The 20,845-nt window shown below is 42.6% G+C and overlaps 1 protein-coding gene across 1 annotated transcript; it reads left to right on the forward strand.

The window, feature by feature from the left end:
* Window positions 1–902: 902 nt before the first annotated feature.
* On the forward strand, window positions 903–7,372 carry LOC110536048 (L-serine dehydratase/L-threonine deaminase). The gene is made up of 8 exons (XM_090189147.1): window positions 903–2,652; window positions 3,268–3,456; window positions 4,111–4,277; window positions 4,611–4,650; window positions 4,813–5,044; window positions 5,698–5,925; window positions 6,457–6,581; window positions 6,694–7,372. Exons 3-8 carry the CDS (start codon window positions 4,119–4,121, stop codon window positions 6,891–6,893), a joined length of 984 nt encoding a protein of 327 aa, XP_090045273.1. The 5' UTR covers window positions 903–2,652; window positions 3,268–3,456; window positions 4,111–4,118; the 3' UTR covers window positions 6,894–7,372.
* Window positions 7,373–20,845: the final 13,473 nt, after the last annotated feature.

The following is a 20,845-nucleotide window of genomic DNA, read 5'->3' on the forward strand; positions in this document are numbered from 1 at the left end:
TTGATGGGAAGATGGATGGAGCCAAATACAGGACCATTCTGGAAGAAAACCTGATGGAGTCTGCAAAAGACCTGAGACTGGGACAGAGATTTGTCTTCCAACAAGACAATGATCCAAAACATAAAGCAAAATCTACAATGGAATGGTTCAAAAATAAACATATCCAGGTGTTAGAATGGCCAAGTCAAAGTCCAGACCTGAATCCAATCGAGAATCTGTGGAAAGAACTGAAAACTGCTGTTCACAAATGCTCTCCATCCAACCTCACTGAGCTCGAGCTGTTTTGCAAGGAGGAATGGGAAAAAATGTCAGTCTCTCGATGTGCAAAACTGATAGAGACATAGCCCAAGCGACTTACAGCTGTAATCGCAGCAAAAGGTGGCGCTACAAAGTATTAACTTAAGGGGGCTGAATAATTTTGCACGCCCAATTTTTCAGTTTTTGATTTGTTCAAAAAGTTTGAAATATCCAATAAATGTCGTTCCACTTCATGATTGTGTCCCACTTGTTGTTGATTCTTCACAAAAAAATACAGTTTTACATCTTTATGTTTGAAGCCTGATATGTGGGAAAAGGTCGCAAAGTTCAAGGGGGCCGAATACTTTCGCAAGGCACTGTATCTGTCCTAATATTCTCTTGAAGTAACACTTGAGAAAACATTGGGTAAACATCCTAGTTCTGATTCTGACTCAGCATTTCAGTTCACAACGTTCAGACATCTAGCTCAACTCAGACATCTATGCCAGTAAAAGCCTAGTCCTAAACATATGCAGTCAGGCCTAATCACGTGAAGGTGGACAGAAATCAGACTGAACATTAATTTTCATGAATGGTTTATGGAATTGTTTGCGCAATGTATGCTCTCGGACTTTCCTATAAATATTGAAACTAAAATGATGCGCGGTTCGGTAGCCTACTGCGCGCACTAGGCTACACAACCATGCGGAGATCACAAGGCCTATTAGATCACTTTTTACGGTCTATTGGGATCATTACAAGGGTAGCCTATAATATACAATCAGTCAGAAACTTTTACATATTGTTTTATCAAATGTTGTCATCGTGGGGACAGTATTTGACAGCATTCCAATACGTTATCTTTTTTTTCACTGAACCTCTCCAGACGCACGTGAAACGTGAGCAGCTTTTACCTAGTCTGAAATGCACATGACAAGTTTTGATTTTAGACATTGATCACGTCAGCACCAACATGTATATTTTTCCAAGGTTCATCGTGAGATACTCAAGCATTTTATGCTGAGACAGAAAGTGCTTTGCGGAAGACCATATGTGTGTGCGTAATCGTTGGATTGTGTGGTAGCTCTGTTCGTTTCCCATGATTTAGGACAATAGTATAACTTTAATTAAATGTTTTTATTTTGTTTAGAGGTCCATACATGATATAACGTTAATGATAATGGTTAGGTCTAAAATATGTAAGTGCTCTGTGATTCCAATTAGTTAAATATTGTAGGCTACAGCAATGCATTTCTTAAGTCTTTAATAGCATGATAGAGTCTATTTAACTTTGTCGTTTTGCGCTAGGCAATTTTACAGTGAGTTATGCATGCGGACAGCGAGATTAGGGGTCATACAGATTATTTATTTATTTATTTTCAGCAAAAATGTATCCGAAAATACTTGGGTTTTTCAAACAATTCGGTGCCTTTTGAGAAGTGTATCTTTGTCAAAAATAACTTTTCATTTCAGCTGATTTTAACAGTCTGTCATAAAAAGCAGGTTCGACTTTAAAAAAAAACAATTTCCCACTATAGTAAGTGCCAAATAAAGTAACAGGTTTGACCAAGTGATACTAGCAAAGCAAGCAGCATGACAAGGTACAGCACAAAAAGTGAAATTGATCCCCCAAAAATTCTAGCCTGTCTATCTATGCATATTTGAACGTTCAAATTATCACCACAAAAAAACATCAACAAAGAGTAGAACCAGCTTAACCGCTTTCACATTATGATTTGACTATTATATTTTCAATATTTCTTTTGAAAAAACATATTTTAAAAAGGATAGTTTCACCATATTAAAATTAGAGTTCAGTTCACATAACAGGGTTGACCTAAACATTAGGGATAGAAGTAAATGAATCACGCATTGAATAAATAAATATCTTCAGAAATGACTTTTTCAAAGCAGCAAAATAATAAAGGCTTTACCATGATGGTGAAAAGCTGGAGAAATGTTAGGATTAAGTGGGTTAAAATAATGTTAAACAGCACTTTAGTAAGTCTTTATTCATTTAAAAATCCAGATTGATTGAATTCTCCATGTGGTCTATATTAATGGTCTATATTAAAGGGCACCAATTTAATATAGCGGGCTTTTAAAATCAAATATTTGTGCACAATGTCGACTTAAAATATCAAAGGGACGAAAAAGGTTTATAGAACGACCCATTTGTTTTAATGCCTATACTCTCGGGATTCTCTTTCTATTCCAAGCCGGATCAGTCAGGTTTGAGTCGTCAACATGACATTTGCTGCCGCTGAGCAGAGGCCACTCGCCTCTAGATGTGTTCGGTCGAATCCGCCGCTTTTGGTAGCGCGGAGTCAAAATAGTCGCGACTCTTTTGGTAATGACAATGATATGGACCCCTGCAGCAAAGCAAGCGCAGCCAGAGGACACCGTGTAAAAATGGTATGTACACTTATCTATAGACTGACCCAGTTTTGTACTCACGTTTAAATAATTAGTTCAGTCATTTATTACACACTGTCAATAACGTAAAATGTGAATACTACTAAAGCAAGGGTCATAAAAGCAAGGGACACAAACGTGCGTTTGTGAATACAAGTAAGATGCATTTCCTTCTGTATTGGGTATTCTCCTGCTAGGGAGGGGAATGTAATTTAACGTTGTTTCCATTATCCAAATTATGACCATCATTTTAGCAATAGCCTACGTATTTTTGTAGGCCTATCTAGGCGTATTTGATAATGCATGATGTAAGTTGAGGTGCCCATTAATTAAGTTACTACAGTTTATAGCCTAAAGACCCAGCAAATATAAATAGAATGTATTATAATATGCAGGACAGTTAATACAGATTTGCTCTAACTTCCAAAGACATTATGTTTATCCTATTTTTCTTAAATGTAGCGGTGATCATATGGGTTAATCAATTTGAGTACATCACCATGCTAGCCTAAAACCAATACATTTAACAGAAATGTACAATATATTATGTTGTCTTAGACCTTATTAGGGGAATGGTGTGTGACAAAAGCTCTAAAATCCCCACGTCTCGTCTAGATAAAGTGTTGTGTGACATCAGAGGAGTGCCCACCGGTGATTGGTTGCGGAGGGAGGTCCCCGCTGCCGAGTAGGAATAAAAACATCTTCTAATTCTCATCAGTGAAAGCTCGACTGGAACTGTCTATTTCCCACTTGACCTGACTGTTGAGAAGTTTGCATTTTACCCTAAAACAGAAGTCTACTAAGGTAAAGTGAAACTTTACTTTGATTGTCTTGGTCTTAAAGCCTGCAATATATGTGCTTGTTTGGATTATTCATATTTTCTATTTATAGGGTCTGTTATTGAAGCAATTGTAAAAGCTTTAGAATAAAATTATAATATGCCTACATAATTAATTTGATGTAAGAAATATTATATTTAAGTACCTATTATAAGCACCTATTTTATTTATTGTTTTACCTGTATTTATTACAAAGTTTGTATTGTCTTAGAGTGTCAGTGTACTCCCTTGCTTGCTTCTAGGTTTTTATTGATGTTCTTTCTGTAGTGCTAATAGAGTGATATTGAACTCAACCTTTAATGTGGGGGATGTTCATTGATGTGGAGCTCTTCCTCTAATGCTTGTATCCACTGCTGATCTTTCTCTGTGAATTAACACTTAAATGTAGCCTAGTGGTTAAGAGCATTGGGCCAGTAAGCAAAAGGTTGCACATCTGTCTATGTGCTCTTGATCAAGGCACCTAACCACAACTGCTCTGGATGAGAGCGTCTGCATAATGTGGTGAATGAACACAAGAGTACAATCATGTTAAGCTCTTCCTCCACAATTATTGAAAATGTATGAATTCATGTGCTTTCACACTTGTCACACATTAATTAATCAACTTGTCTGTCCACAGCTAGAGAAATGAACAACCCACAGGAGAGAGCTCTTCACGTGGCCACCCCACTGAGGGAGAGCCTTGCCCTGACCAAAATAGCAGGCACCTCTGTCTACCTGAAACTAGAGTCATCCCAGCCCACAGGATCCTTCAAGATCAGGGGCATTGGACACCTTTGCAAGACAGTGAGTGAATCACCCATACCTATGAGTTAGGAGAGGAAAAGGATGTGGAGTGAGGGGGTGCTTGTGATAAGATGGGATGATGTTGTTGTGCTAGAATGCATGTTAGGGGCCCCAGCAAAACAACATGGGGTGTGGATGTGCAGGCGAATGGTATATAGCATGTTCCCAGTAGGACCAGTCCAGACCAGTTTGAGGAGGTCAGTCCCTGTCTGAACACTGGACATGTGACTAATTTGATTTGATTTGATATTTTCAATGTGGGGTCCCTTGAGTTCTTCTCATAAAGGGGAACAGAACTGTGAGTCATATCATGTGCTCTTTGTTGTCTTTCAGTGGGCTGAACGAGGCTGTGAGAGATTTGTCTGCTGTTCAGGTGAGTAATCACCTTGAAATCACTGCTTAAAAATCTTTGTCACAATACAAGAAGCATAACATATTATCTCAGAAATCTATATTCTTATGGGATCTTTCATTTAAGCACTCTCCGTATAGTATCCGTTTTCCTAAAGTGGACATTGTCATTGCTCCATCACAGGAGGAAATGCTGGTATGGCGGCTGCTTACTCTGCCCGTAAGCTTGGGGTACCTGCCACCATTGTCGTGCCCAGTGTCACCCCGGAACCAACAGTTGAGAGGCTGAGGGACGAAGGCGCCGATGTGGTCATTCATGGCAAGGCGTTGAATGTGAGCATCGAATATGGACAACAGCTTGTGGCCAACAACCCTGGATGGATCTTCATCTCTCCCTTTGATGACCCTCTCATCTGGTGAGTTACAGATACCATATCAATACACTTCAGCAACATCAGTGTTGCTCTATTTCCTGTGAATGTACTGATAATAATAGTCAAAGTAAGAGTGTCTTCCATGAAATAAGGAAAGCTGATAAGGGATAAGAAACATTCAACTCTATTCCAATCCAAATTAAATTTTCCGTGGCATATTTTCTTGTATACATTTATTATGCGTAGTATCCTGAGTGTTACCATGCTTTACTGAGTAAAACTTGTACATTGTTCTCTGTGCAATGATAGGATGATTGGCAGAATCTATGAGGATATCTTATCGTGCATTTTTGTGCTGCAGTTAACAAGAGGGATTGAAGATAATCTAATTCTACAAGATGACTGAACCCTCATGGCAGCCAAATGTTTCTGGTTAATTTCACAGCCAAACACTAACTATACATTTCAGCTGAATAGACTTCAATGTTATCAGCAGCATTATAGCAGAACCAGCAGCCTTTTCTTGTCTCATGAACGATTAACAACATAGCTTATTCCGAAAGATTGTTAGTGTTCCATTCCAGTCAACATAGAACAATGTATACAAAGCAGATTCTAAGGACTGCTTTGCAATGTATCATAAAATGTATTGTGAATGAAAAGTGAAAACACATTTTTTTTCAATGTGTGTGTAGGGAGGGCCATGCATCTCTGGTGAAGGAAGTGGAGTCCGAGCTGCAGGAGAAGCCTGGGGCGATGGTGTTGTCTGTTGGAGGTGGAGGCCTCATGAACGGGGTTGTCGAAGGACTGCGTCGCGCCGGCTGGGAAAATGTTCCAGTCGTAGCGATGGAGACCGTGGGGGCACACAGCCTTAATGCTGCTATAAAGGCTGGGAAGTTGATCACTCTGCCTGAGATCACAAGGTAAGAAATTGTAAGAGTCACACTCACACGAGAAACCAGGATCTTTAAAAAAAATAATAATAATAATTAACTTTTTTTTAACCAGGTAGGCTAGTTGAGAACAAGTTCTCATTTACAACTGCGATCTGGCCAAGATGAAGCAAAGCAGTGTGACACAAACAACAACACAGAGTTACACATGGAATAAACAAGTGTACAGTCAATAACACAATAGAATAAAAGAAAGTCTATATACAGTGTGTGCAAATGGCGTGAGGAGGTAAGGCAATAAATAGGCCATAGTAGCGGAGTAATTACAATTTAGCAAATTAACACTGGAGTGATAGATGAGGAGATGATGATGTGCAAGTAGAATACTGGTGTGCAAAAGAGCAGAAAAGTAAATAAAAACAATATGGGGATGAGGTAGGTAGATTTGGTGGGCTATTTATATATCTATTTAACATTACAGCCAAAAAGTAATATGTTAGCACAAAAAAAGAAGGCAAAGCCGTATGCACAACAACAATTCTATCATTTTCATCTACACAGCATTGCCACAACATTGGGCCTGACAAGAGTATCTGCACAGACCCTGAAACTTGCTGGCGAACATACCGTTTACTCCGAGGTGGTCACAGACCAGGATGCTGTCAAAGCTGTCGAGCGCTTTGTTGGTGAGCATCACAAACAGTAGGCTAGACCTGTGTAGAGGATCATATGATTACTACTGTATACCTAAAAAAGCCCACAAGCCTCTCTGATACTGAATTCCTCTTCCTGCTCCAGACGATGAGAAGGTCCTGGTGGAGCCTGCGTGTGGCGCTGCCCTGGCAGCTGTGTACTGTGACATCATTCCCAGACTGCAGAAGGAGGGCAAGCTGAAGCAGGACCTGGGCCCTGTGGTGATCGTGGTATGTGGAGGCAACAACATCAGCATGGAACAGCTCCAGAAACTGAAGCAGCAGTTGGGCATGTCTTCCAGCTAGGCAGACAAACGGCTTTGGGTTCTGCTGATTCTTTCTCCATCACTCCATTCCCCAGATCGTTCCAGCTTTAGCTCCCCTACTTCATTGTGCACTACCAATATGTGCATCTGATTATGAGTCATGAACACCATTGGGCCAAATCATTCCAGACTGTGTGCAGTATACTCCTGAAAGGGCATGACTGGCTGAAGGATGAACTGACTTTCGATTCAGCAATAGCTTACGGTTAAGATAGAAAAGCATTGAAAGGCGTTGATAGGCATACAGTCTACTGCTCTGGCAGTAGTAGTCTTCCAATTGAATTGCCTAGATGATTATCTTCTTGGTTTAAAATGAACCAAGTAGAGTAGTATTGTTGTTTGTATTTAGCATGTTTTATGTTCATGTAAACTATACCATTGGTTGTATTTTCTTCACCCTCTTTTGTACTGTATGAGTGATATTTAAAAATAAATATAATTATACACATTTTTCCTGAATATCCTGTCTGTAAAGAGTCCTGTGTGTAGCTGGTGAGAGAGTCAGGCGCAGGACAGCAGATATGAGGAAAAAACATGTGTCACAATGCCTGGAGTGTTGGGTGTGGAATCAAATGCAGAGGGCAGAGGATACTGGGGAAACCTGACTTTATTAGGTTTCCAAAGCGAACGCCCAAAACAACAGGCAAAATCAGTCACAAAATTGGCCAACCCAACACAGGGCACAAACGGACAGGAACACAACACGCACAACCTGATTAACAGAAAACAAGCCCGCACAAAAACAGACTTAAAGAGGCTTAAATAGACTGAATCAAAAAACAAAATAAGAGACAGGTGCGACCAATAAGACCAAACAAACAGAAAAAGAAAAGGGGATCGGTGGCGGCTAGTAGACCGGCGACGACGACCGCCGAGCGCCGCCCGAACAGGCAGGGGAGCCACCTTCGGTGGGAGTCATGACAACGTGCTTTACTCAAAAAAGTCAAATGTACAAAGAAACATCTTTAGCACACACAGACGGACCGAAATAGACAATAAACAATCACTCACAAAAACTATGTGGGTTAAATAATGAACAAGTGATTGTGGGATTGACAACAGGTGTGTGAAACAAAGACAAAACAAATGGAAAATGAAAAGTGGTTCGGCAGTAGCTAGAAAGCCGGTGACGTCGACCGCCGAACGCCGCCCGAACAAGGAGAGGGACCGACTTCGGCGGAAGTCGTGGCAGTACCACACCCCCCCTGGAGCCGCGCACCGACACCAACCTCGGGGTCGACCCGGAGGAGACGGTGGAAATCCCGCAGCAACGAAGGGTCCAGAACGTCCTCCACCGGCACCCAGCATCTCTCCTCCGGACCGTACCCCTCCCACTCCACGAGGTACTGAAGGCCCCTCGCCCGACGCCTCGATTCCAGGATAGCTCGAACAGCATACGCCGGTGCCCCCTCGATGTCCAGAGGGGGCGGAGGAACCTCACATACCTCAGCTTCCTGGAGGGGACCAGCCACCACCGGCCTGAGGAGAGACACACAGAACAAAGGGTTAATATGATAATCTGGGGAAGCTGTAACCTGTAACATACCTCGTTTATTCTCCTCAGGACTATAAATGGCCCCACACACTGCGGCCCCAGCTTCCGGCAGGGCAGGCAGAGGGGCAGGTTTTGGGTCGAGAGCCAGACCCGGGAACCCCGGTGCGAACACGGGGGCCTCGCTGCAGTGGCGGTCTGCGCCCTCTTTTTGCCGCCTCACGACCTGGTGTAGGTTCACATGGGCGGCATCCCAGGTCTCCTCCGAGCGCTTAAACCACCGCAGGAGCTTAGAATCTAGCTCTGATGCAACGGTGCCAGAACCGGCTGATACCCCAGTATGCACTGGAAAGGAAAGAGGTTAGTGGAGGAGTGGCGGAGTGAGTTTTGGGCCATCTCTGGCCAGGGGATGAACGCCGCCCACTCCCCCAGCCGGACCTGGCAATATGACCGCAGAAACCTACCCATATCCTGGTTGACTCTCTCCACCTGCCCGTTACTCTCGGGGTGAAAACCTGAGGTGAGGCTGACCGAGATCCCCAGACGTTCCATGAACGCTCTCCAGACCCTGGACGTGAACTGGGGACCTCGCTCAGACTATGTCCTCAGGCACCCCGTAGTGCTGGAAGACATGAGTGAACAGGGCCTCCGCAGTCTGTATGGCTGTAGGGAGGCTGGGCAAAGGGAGGAGACGGCAGGACTTAGAAAACCGATCCACAACGACCAGGATCGTGGTGTTGCCCTGTGAGGGAGGAAGATCTGTCAGGAAGTCCACTGACAGGTGCAACCACGGCCGTTGTGAAACAGGTAGGGGTTGTAATTTCCCTCTGGGCAGGTTCCTGGGAGCCTTGCACTGGGCGCACCCTCACATCCTTGGCCAAGGTGGGCCACCAGTACTTCCCACTAAGGCAGCGCACCATCCGCCCCGATGCCAGGATGACCAGAGGAGGGTGACGTATGGGCCCAATAGATCAAAAGGTTGCGGACAGTAGGCGGAACGTACAGGCGCCCAGCTGGACACTGGGGGTGAATGATTCTGTAAAGAGTCCTGTGTGTAGCTGGTGAGAGAGTCAGGCGCAGGACAGCATATACGAGTAAAAAACGTGCTTTACTCAAAAAAGGCAAATATACAAAGAAACATATTTAGCACACACAGACGGACCGAAATATACAATAAACAATCACTCACAAAAACCATGTGGGGAACAGAGGGTTAAATAATGAACAAGTGATTGTGGGATTGACAACAGGTGTGTGAAACAAAGACAAAACAAATGGAAAATGAAAAGTGGATCGGCAATAGCTAGAAAGCCGGTGACGTTGACCGCCGAACGCCGCCCCGAACAACGAGAGGGACCGACTTCGGCAAAAGTCGTGACACTGTCTGGAGTACCATTTCTTATAATCTGTGTTATGAATTTACTATTTAGATTCTGGTGAGGCTTCTTTCTACAGTGCAAATAAATAAACTAAAACAACAAACTAAATTTAACGAAACTTAAACATCTCATATCTACAGTATTTTTTTGTATTATTGGATGAAATTCTGACCAATAGCCATAGGAGATAGGAGATATTCATGCACTCAGCATTTGAAGGCCTTTTATTTTGTATTTATTTTTACTTAACATTGATTTAACTTGGCAAGTCAGTTAAGAACAAATTCTTATTTACAATGACGGCCTAGGAACAGTGGGTTAACTGCCTGTTCAGGGGCACAACGACAGATTTTTACATGGTCAGCTCGGGGATTCAATCTAGCAACCTTTCGGTTACTGGCCCAACACTAACCACTAGGCTACCTGCCGCCTCTTCTACTGGCCTGTCCTATCAATGACCTCCTGACCACCACTGTGGAACACAAGTGGTTCTTTGGTTTACGTTATTGTACCAAAGTTTCAACATACCATGCAAGATGGACTAACCATGCCAGGTGAAATGTAATTACTGTAATTCCATTGTCTTATAAAGGAAAATTAGGTGACAACCAGTTCTGGTATGACGTAACAAAAGTGTCTCAAAAGAAGGCATGTCACGCTGTTGTTCCCAAAACTATGTTGACATGTCTATCCTAACAGTTATGATAATCAGTATTATCTTATACAGTTGAAGTCGGAAGTTTACATACACCTTAGCCAAATACATTTAACCTCAGTTTTTCACAATTCCTGACATTTAATCCTAGTTAGGTCAGTTGGGATCACCACTTCATTTTAAGATTGTGAAATGTCAGAATAATAGTAGAGAGAATTATTTATTTCAGCTTTTATTTCTTTCATCACATTCCCAGTGGGTCTGAAGTTTACATACACTCAATTAGTATTTGATAGCATTGCCTTGGGTCAAACATTTCAGGTAGCCTTCTACAAGCTTCCCACAATAAATTGGGTGAGATTTGGCCCATTCCTCCTGACAGAGCTGGTGTAACTGAGTCAGGTTGGTAGGCCTCCTTGCTCGCACACACTTTTTCAGTTCTGCTGACAAATTTTCTATAGGATTGAAGTCCGGGCTTTGTGATAGGCACTCCAATACCTTTACTTTGTTGTCCTTAAGCCATTTTGCCAGAACTTTGGAAGTATGCTTGGGATCATTGCTCATTTGGAAGACCCATTTGCGACCAAGCATTAACTTCCTGACTGATGTCTTGAGATGTTGCTTCAATATATCCAGATAATTTTCCTCCTCATGATGCCATCTATTTTGAGAAGTGCACCAGTCCTTCCTGCAGCAAAGCACCTCCACAACATGATGCTGCCACCCCCGGGCTTCACGGTTGGGATGGTGTTCTTCGGCTTGCAAGCCTCCCCCCTTTTCCTCTAAACATAACGATGGTCATTATGGCCAAACAGTTCTATTTTTGTTTCATCAGACCAGAGGACATTTCTCCAAACAGTACGATCTTTGTCCCCATGTGCAGTTGCAAACCGTAGTCTGTCTTTTTTATTGCGGTTTTGGAGCAGTGGCTTCCACCTTGCTGAGCGGCCTTTCAGGTTTTGTCGATATAGGACTTGTTTTACTGTGGATATACTGTAGATACTTTTGTACCTGTTTCCTCCAGCATCTTCACAAGGTCCTTTGCTGTTGTTCTGGGATTGATTTGCATTCGCACCAAAGTACGTTCATCTCTAGGAGACAGAACACGTCTCCTTCCTGAGCGGTATGACGGCTGCAAAGTCCCATGGTGTTTATACTTGCATACTATTGTTTGTACAGATGAACATGGTACCTTCAGGCATTTGGAAATTGCTTCTAAGGATGAACCAGACTTGTGGAGGTCTACAATGTTTTTTCTGAGGTCTTGGCTGATTTCTTTAGATTTTCCCATCATTTCAAGCAAAGAGGCAAAGATTTTGAAGGTAGGCCTTGAAATACAGCCACAGGTACACCTCCAATTGATTCATGTGATGTCAAGTATCCTATCAGAAGCTTCTAAAGCCATGACATCGTTTTCTGGAATTTTCCAAGCTGCTTAAAGGCACAGTCAACTTAATGTATGCGTTGGGGCGGCAGGGTAGCCTAGTGGTTAGAGCTTTGGACTAGTAACCGAAGGTTGCAAGTTCAAATCCCAGAGCTGACAAGGTACAAATCTGTCGTTCTCCCCCTGAACAGGCAATTAACCCACTGTTCCTGGGCTGTCATTGAAAATAAGAATTTGTTCTTAACTGACTTGTCTAGTTAAATAATAGGTCAAATAAAATAACTTCTGATACAGTGAAATCGTCTGTCTTTAAACAATTGTTGGAAAAATTACTTGTGTTATGCACAAAGTAGATATCCTAAACGACTTGCCAAAACTATAGTTTTTAACAAGAAATGTGTGGAGTGGTTGAAAAATTAACTGTATGTAAACTTCCGACTTCAACTTGATCAGTCAGGATTTGGTTCAGGTGTCCCCTAAGATCCCTCAATTTACAGGGTCATAAAACCCTTACAAATGACAAGTTTGAATGGAGAATTTTCTTGATGCCCTTGATAAGATGGTGCACATAAAGGAGGGCACTTTTAGAGGTCACTGACAAATTTTAAGAACAGCGTAGTCTGCCCATTGAATAGGCTATTTGTCAAATATAAATGGTAAAAACCGTTGCCACAATGTTGATATTGAAGTACACAGATAGTTACACTTAGTGAGAAAATGCTTTGGCCTTGTTTCTCTAATCTTATCTGTGTCCCTGCCTGAGGTGAGGAGCTGTTGCAGAGGGTCCACACTGGAAGTCTTAAACATCCAATTGGCTGATCATTGAGGGCTGTGACCCAGTTCTGTTTCCTCATTGGTGTGCAGATTTTTAAAACGGAGGTGATCAGCCAATTGTGAGAGGGGAGATTATAGGTATACTGCTGACCAATATCTAAAACTGACCCTAACCAAATATTAACCAATTCTGAAATTAAATATTGGTTTGCAGGTCAGGAGTGTCCATAAAGACCCTCTGAAGACAGGCTTCCTTCCCCCTGTCAAATGACCCAAAACACCTTAAGAGTCCCGGGCACAAAATATTCTCAGAGTTCCTCACATGCAGCCCAAGATGCACGTAGTCTGGGATTGATATAGTATGCAACAGGTCACAATGTGTAGCGTACCAATGGTGGAATGGGGGTAGGTGACTGAGGAGAGGCACAGATCTAGCTGGAACTGGCCCGGCACTTGTTGCTCTGAAAAAGGGTCCGGTTTATAGCAGACTGGGGTGATGTAACACGTTGTTTGAGTTAGGACTAGGGCCCTTACATAAAACACACAGCAGAGGGACGGAAGTAAGGAACCAGAGCACCCAACCTTTCACAATAATCTGTGGGACCACAAGACAACCAACTTTATCTTTCAACACCCATTCAGTAAAGGTTTTATTGGGTCCCCAGAGAGAATTATTTATTTCAGCTGAGGTAGAATGGTTTTAAATATCCCTGCGTTAAATTCTGTCCACCAGAAACACTGCGTCATGGTCAGATTTGCTGAAGGGAGGACGAGGGAGCGCCTTATATGCTTTTCTGTGGGCAGAATAAAAGAGGTCTAGAGTTATAGCGCGCCTTTTAGCGCCCCTGCTATCTTTTAGCGCCGGAGATGTGTTGGTAAAATTGAGATTTTAAATTGGTTTAAAATCTCCTCGCATTAAATTCTTCCCACCAGAAACGCTGCCTCTGGTTGAGCTGGTTTCTTGTTTGTTTATGGCCCGATACAGTTTGTTGTTTATGAAGAGACATACCCATCCCCCTTTGGACTTGCCCGAGGCCGCTTTCGTCTGATCGTGCCGCTGCAATGATGTGTGAAGAAAATCGTCAACATTTTATCTGCTAGAATAGCATATGCCAAACACACATCTAAGCAAAGACTGGCAAATGAAGTGGATTTACGCTATGATTAAATGCTAGTGAATGTGGCTGGGGAAAAAACACTCAACGGTCAAAAAAAGTGTTATTTTTTGTCCTCAAGATAAATCATTCAAAATTGTATATAAAAAATATACACTGGATTAAATTTCAAAATAATCATTGTGTATGTATGCCTTCATGATAATAGAAGCATAATGACATAGAAGTACATTTTAGACTATTTTATTTCACTGGAAGGAGGTTATCTTATGTATAGTCTATAGTATAGTTGTTATCTTATGTATAGTCTTTTTATGTTGAATGATGCACTTTTTCTAAGAATATTGACTATTTCCTGTACGTCTTCAAAATCGTTGTCCACCCTGTTACATTGTGTTGGTAAAATTGAGGTAGAATGATTTGAAATCTCCTCACATTAAATTCTAACCACCAGAAACGCTGCCTCTGGTTGAGCTGGTTCCTTGTTTGTTTATGGCCCGATACAGTTCGTTGTTTATGAAGAGACATACCCATCCCCCTTTGGACTTGCCCAAGCACTTGGTTTGTGTTCATCATGTTTAATATAGATGATAAACGTGAACACTACAAAATACAAAACAACAAATGTGGAAAAACCGAAACAGTTCTGTCTGGTGCAAACACACGAAGACAGAAGACAACCACCCACAAAAACCCAACACAAAACAGGCTACCTAAATATGGTTCCCAATCAGAGACAATGACTAACACCTGCCTCTGATTGAGAACCATATCAGGCCAAACATAGAAACGGCAAAACTAGACACACAACATAGAATGCCCACTCAGCTCACGTCCTGACCAACACTAAAACAAAGAAAACACAAAAGAACTATGGTCAGAACGTGACAGCACTTTTCCTAAGAATATTGACTATTTTCTGTACGTCCTCAAAATCGTTGTCCACCCTGTTGCATTGTGCTTACTGGCACTAAGAAAATATATATTATAAAAATATATATTTTCTACAATGACATTACAGACAGGATATTATGCCACTTCCTTGGCGGGAAAACAATTGTGGTGAATCTGGTGAGTATGCAAAAATACAAAAGACGTTAATCGAATTTTATAATTTCAAAATATATTTGTCAAACAATGCAAATTACTTTTCATGTGGCAGCGATTATCTTAGCTTCATCACGATCACTTGGAGCATAGTTGCTAACTTTAGCTCAAAATGTCTACCCTGTTATTGTCCACCCTGTTATCCATGTACAATCCATGTACAAGGTGTGCAGAAAGGAAGAAATGGAGAGATTCAAAAAGGATACTCAGAGGCAGGGCCAAGCTGAGTGCGTTGCTGCAGTCCCAAACACCCCCGTAAACTCCTGAAAATCAGCCTGGGCCTTCAAGATTAGAATATGCTTAAGATAAGGCATTTAAGATTATTAGTTGGTAAACTAAAGAGATAGATCATTTAAAATCAGAAGTGGCAAAGGAGCGGGAAAAAAAAGGAAAAGTACAGGAAGAGGAATGCAAGGATTAGGGGAGAACAGGCATCTGTATCGCCTCGTTCAACAGTCAAAGCATTGCTGAGACCTCAGAATGTGACAGAACGTATCAAGAGGGCTCTTCTCTTTCATACATCTCTCATTAAAGATATCAAAACAAAATACAGAAACGCAAGGAACGGTGTTGGGCTTTTCAAATAAGAGAGCAAAGTTGGAAGGGGGCCTTTACTCTTTTTTGACGAGGAAGGAAAGCAGAACAGAAACAGAAATCAAAAGGAAAGTGAAGGATTTCTTTCTCCGTGATGATGTAAGTCATATAACGACCGGCCGCAAACAAACCATCACATGACTAAAGAACAGAATTGTATTTATTTTATTTTATTTATTTCACCTTTATTTAACCAGTTGGCAAGTTGAGAACAAGTTCTCATTTACAATTGCGACCTGGCCAAGATAAAGCAAAGCAGTTCGACACATACAACGACACAGAGTTACACATGGAGTAAAACAAACATACAGTCAATAATACAGTATAAACAAGTCTATATACGATGTGAGCAAGTTAGGTGAGATAAGGGAGGTAAAGGCAAAAAGGCCATGGTGGCAAAGTAGATACAATATAGCAAGTAAAACACTGGAATGGTAGATTTGCAATGGGAGAATGTGCAAAGTAGAAATAAAAATAATGGGGGTGCAAAGGAGCAAAATAAATAAATTAATTAAATACAGTAGGGAAAGAGGTAGTTGTTTGGGCTAAATTATAGGTGGGCTATGTACAGGTGCAGTACTCTGTGAGCTGCTCTGACAGTTGGTGCTTAAAGCTAGTGAGGGAGATAAGTGTTTCCAGTTTCAGAGATTTTTGTAGTTCGTTCCAGTCATTGGCAGCAGAGAACTGGAAGGAGAGGCGGCCAAAGAAATAATTGGTTTTGGGGGTGACTAGAGAGATATACCTGCTGGAGCGTGTGCTACAGGTGGGAGATGCAATGGTGACCAGCGAGCTGAGATAAGGGGGGACTTTACCTAGCAGGGTCTTGTAGATGACATGGAGCCAGTGGGTTTGGCGACGAGTATGAAGCGAGGGCCAGCCAACGAGAGCGTACAGGTCGCAATGGTGGGTAGTATATGGGGCTTTGGTGACAAAACGGATTGCACTGTGATAGACTGCATCCAATTTGTTGAGTAGGGTATTGGAGGCTATTTTGTAAATGACATCAACAAAGTCAAGGATTGGTAGGATGGTCAGTTTTACAAGGGTATGTTTGGCAGCATGAGTGAAGGATGCTTTGTTGCGAAATAGGAAGCCAATTCTAGATTTAACTTTGGATTGGAGATGTTTGATATGGGTCTGGAAGGAGAGTTTGCAGTCTAACCAGACACCTAAGTATTTGTAGTTGTCCACGTATTCTAAGTCGGAGCCGTCCAGAGTAGTAATGTTGGACAGGCGGGTAGGTACAGGTAGCGATCGGTTGAAGAGCATGCATTTAGTTTTACTTGTATTTAAGAGCAATTGGAGGCCACGGAAGGAGAGTTGTATGGCATTGAAGCTTGCCTGGAGGGTTGTTAACACAGTGTCCAAAGAAGGGCCAGAAGTATACAGAATGGTGTCGTCTGCGTAGAGGTGGATCAGAGACTCACCAGCAGCAAGAGCGACCTCATTGATGTATACAGAGAAGAGAGTCGGTCCAAGAATTGAACCCTGTGGCACCCCCATAGAGACTGCCAGAGGTCCGGACAGCAGACCCTCCGATTTGACACACTGAACTCTATCAGAGAAGTAGTTGGTGAACCAGGCGAGGCAATCATTTGAGAAACCAAGGCTGTCGAGTCTGCCGATGAGGATGTGGTGATTGACAGAGTCGAAAGCCTTGGCCAGATCAATGAATAGGGCTGCACAGTAATGTTTCTTATCGATGGCGGTTAAGATATCATTTAGGACCTTGAGCGTGGCTGAGGTGCACCCATGACCAGCTCTGAAACCAGATTGCATAGCAGAGAAGGTATGGTGAGATTCGAAATGGTCGGTAATCTGTTTGTTGACTTGGCTTTCGAAGACCTTAGAAAGGCATGGTAGGATAGATATAGGTCTGTAGCAGTTTGGGTCAAGAGTGTCACCCCCTTTGAAGAGGGGGATGACCGCAGCTGCTTTCCAATCTTTGGGAATCTCAGACGACACGAAAGAGAGGTTGAACAGGCTAGTAATAGGGGTGGCAACAATTTTGGCAGATAATTTTAGAAAGAAAGGGTCCAGATTGTCTAGCCCGGCTGATTTGTAGGGGTCCAGATTTTGCAGCTCATTCAGAACATCAGCTGAGCAGATTTGGGAGAAGGAGAAATGGGGAAGGCTTGGGCGAGTTGTTGTGGGGGGTGCAGTGCTGTTGACCGGGGTAGGAGTAGCCAGGTGGAAAGCATGGCCAGCCGTAGAAAAATGCTTATTGAAATTCTCAATTATGGTGGATTTATCAGTGGTGACCGTGTTTCCTATCTTCAGTGCAGTGGGCAGCTGGGAGGAGGGGTTCTTATTCTCCATGGACTTTACAGTGTCCCAGAACTTTTTTGAGTTAGTGTTGCAGGAAGCAAATTTCTGCTTGAAAAAGCTAGCCTTGGCTTTTCTAACTGCCTGTGTATAATGGTTTCTAGCTTCCCTGAACAGCTGCATATCACGGGGGCTGTTCGATGCTAATGCAGAACGCCATAGGATGTTTTTTTGTTGGTTAAGGGCAGTCAGGTCTGGGGAGAACCAAGGGTTATATCTATTCCTGGTTCTACATTTCTTGAATGGGGCATGTTTATTTAAGATGGTTAGGAAGGCATTTAAAAAAAATATCCATGCATCCTCTACTGACGGGATGAGATCAATATCCTTCCAGGATACCCCGGCCAGGTCGATTAGAAAGGCCTGCTCGCTGAAGTGTTTCAGGGAGCGTTTTACAGTGATGAGTGGAGGTCGTTTGACCGCTGACCCATTACGGATGCAGGCAATGAGGCAGTGATCGCTGAGATCTTGGTTGAAAACAGCAGAGGTGTATTTAGAGGGCAAGTTGGTTAGGATGATATCTATGAGGGTGCCCGTGTTTAAGGCTTTGGGGAGGTACCTGGTAGGTTCATTGATAATTTGTGTGAGGTTGAGGGCATCAAGTTTAGATTGTAGGATGGCTGGGGTGTTAAGCATGTTCCAATTTAGGTCGCCTAGCAGCACGAGCTCTGAAGATAGATGGGGGGCAATCAGTTCACATATGGTATCCAGAGCACAGCTGGGGGCAGAGGGTGGTCTATAGCAGGCGGCAACGGTGAGAGACTTGTTTTTAGAGAGGTGGATTTTTAAAAGTAGAAGTTCAAATTGTTTGGGTACAGACCTGGATAGTAGGACAGAACTCTGCAGGCTATCTTTGCAGTAGATTGCAACACCGCCCCCTTTGGCAGTTCTATCTTGTCTGAAAATGTTGTAGTTTGGAATTAAAATGTCTGAATTTTTGGTGGAATGCAGAAGAGGCTTTTGACTGACACAATGACAAATCTGCATAGGAAATTCCTGTCTGAGGAACTTGGCCAGTTGTCCTATACCTCCTTCTGCCGCCTCAGAACATTTGGGGTTGTTACGCCCAATGACACTGATTGTGAAACTTGTCACTGCAAAACCCATGAGAATTTACAGTTCATGGCAAATTCTCTTCACAGCCTTGGGCTTTTGTCCACCAAAAACCTTGAGGACATGGTCAACTCAAGTATGTGTGACCCGAAATTGAAGCTATGTGCTTATGGTGAATGTAAGGATTGCTTCCTCACCACTCATCCAACTCTGAAACCTCCTGGGAATGTAGAAGTTCCTCTGACACAATGTAGACGATCCAAAAAGATGAAGAGAAGTGCTCCATGATAACCGTGAAGAGGGAGGTCACAATAACAGAAACTGAACTGGTCACCTGCCATCTGTATAACCCCTATCTTGTCACAACACAACTGATTGGCACAAATGCATTAAGAAGGAAAGAAATTCCACAAGTTTACTTTTAAGAAGGCACACCTATTAATTGAAATGCATTCCGGGTGACTACCTCATGAAGCTGGTTGAGACAATGCGAAGAGTGTGCAAAGCTGTCATCAAGGCAAAGGTTGGCTATTTGAAGAATCACAAATATAAAAAAACTTTTTGGTTACTACATGATTCCATGTGTGTTATTTCATACAATGTAGAAAATAGTAAAAATAAAGAAAAACCCTTGAATGAGTAGGTGTTCTAAAACTTTTGACCGGTAGGGTATGTGTGTGTTTTTTGTGTGAGTGTCAGTGTAGTGTGTGTATATATAGCTGTATAGTCTTGTGAGTGTGCTTAGAGTTAGTGCAAGATTGGGTCAGCCCAGATAGTCTGGGTAACCATGAACTATTTAGCAGTCTTATGGCTTGGGGGTAGAAGCTGTCTCCGAGCATGTTGGTCGGAGAGTCGATGCTCAGGTACCATTTGCCGGAAGGTAGCAGAGTGAACAGTCTATGGCTTGGGTGGCTGGAGTCTTTGGCAATTTTTCAGGCCTTCCTGATATAGAGGTCCTGGATGGCAGGGAGGTCGGCCCCAGTGATGTACTGGGCTGTCCGAACCCCCCTCTGTATCGCTTTGCGGTCGAGGGTGGTGCATTTGCCATACCAAGTGGTGATGCATCCCAGTCAAGATTCTCTCGATGGTGCAGCTGTAGAACGTTTTGAGGGTCCGAGGGCCCATGGCAAATTCTTTCAGCCTCCTGAGGGGGAAGAGGTCGTTGTCGTGCCCTCTTCATGACTGTGTGGGTGTGTGTGGACCATGTTAAGTCCTTAGTGCTGTGGACACTAACAAACTTGAAGCTCTCGAACCGCTCCACTACAGTCCCGTCGATTTTGATCGGGCCTGTTCTCCCCTCTTTCTCCTGTAATCCACGATCAACTCCTTCGTCTTAACGACGTTGAGTGAGAGGTTGTTGTCATGGCACCACACTGCCAAGTCTCTGACCTCCTCCCTGTATGCTGTCTCATTGCCTAACACCTGCCTCTGATTGAGAACCATATCAGGCCAAACATAGAAACGGGAAAACTAGACACACAACATAGAATGCCCACTCAGCTCACGTCCTGACCAACACTAAAACAAAGAAAACACAAAAGAACTATGGTCAGAACGTGACAGCACTTTTCCTAAGAATATTGACTATTTTCTGTACGTCCTCAAAATCGTTGTCCACCCTGTTACATTGTGCTTACTGGCACTAAGAAAATATATATTATAAAAATATATATTTTCTACAATGACATTACAAACAGGATATTATGCCACTTCCTTGGCGGGAAAACAATTATGGTGAATCTGGTGAGTATGCAAAAATACAAAAGACGTTAATCGAATTTCATAATTTCAAAATATATTTGTCAAACAATGCAAATTACTTTTCATGTGGCAGCCATTATCTTAGCTTCATCACGATCACTTGGAGCATAGTTGCTAACTTTAGCTCAAAATGTCTACCCTGTTATTGTCCACCCTGTTATCCATGTACACGTAACAGGGTGGACATGCACTCAACAGGTTGGACAAATGGATACCTTGCAGTAATGTGTTGCAAAATATGTGTTTTTATTCATAAATTGTAGTTACACAATTACAGTATATATAGCATGTAT

Source organism: Oncorhynchus mykiss, chromosome 11, assembly GCF_057628025.1.
Source record: "Oncorhynchus mykiss isolate SJ-2025 chromosome 11, ASM5762802v1, whole genome shotgun sequence".
Taxonomy (NCBI): domain Eukaryota; kingdom Metazoa; phylum Chordata; class Actinopteri; order Salmoniformes; family Salmonidae; genus Oncorhynchus; species Oncorhynchus mykiss.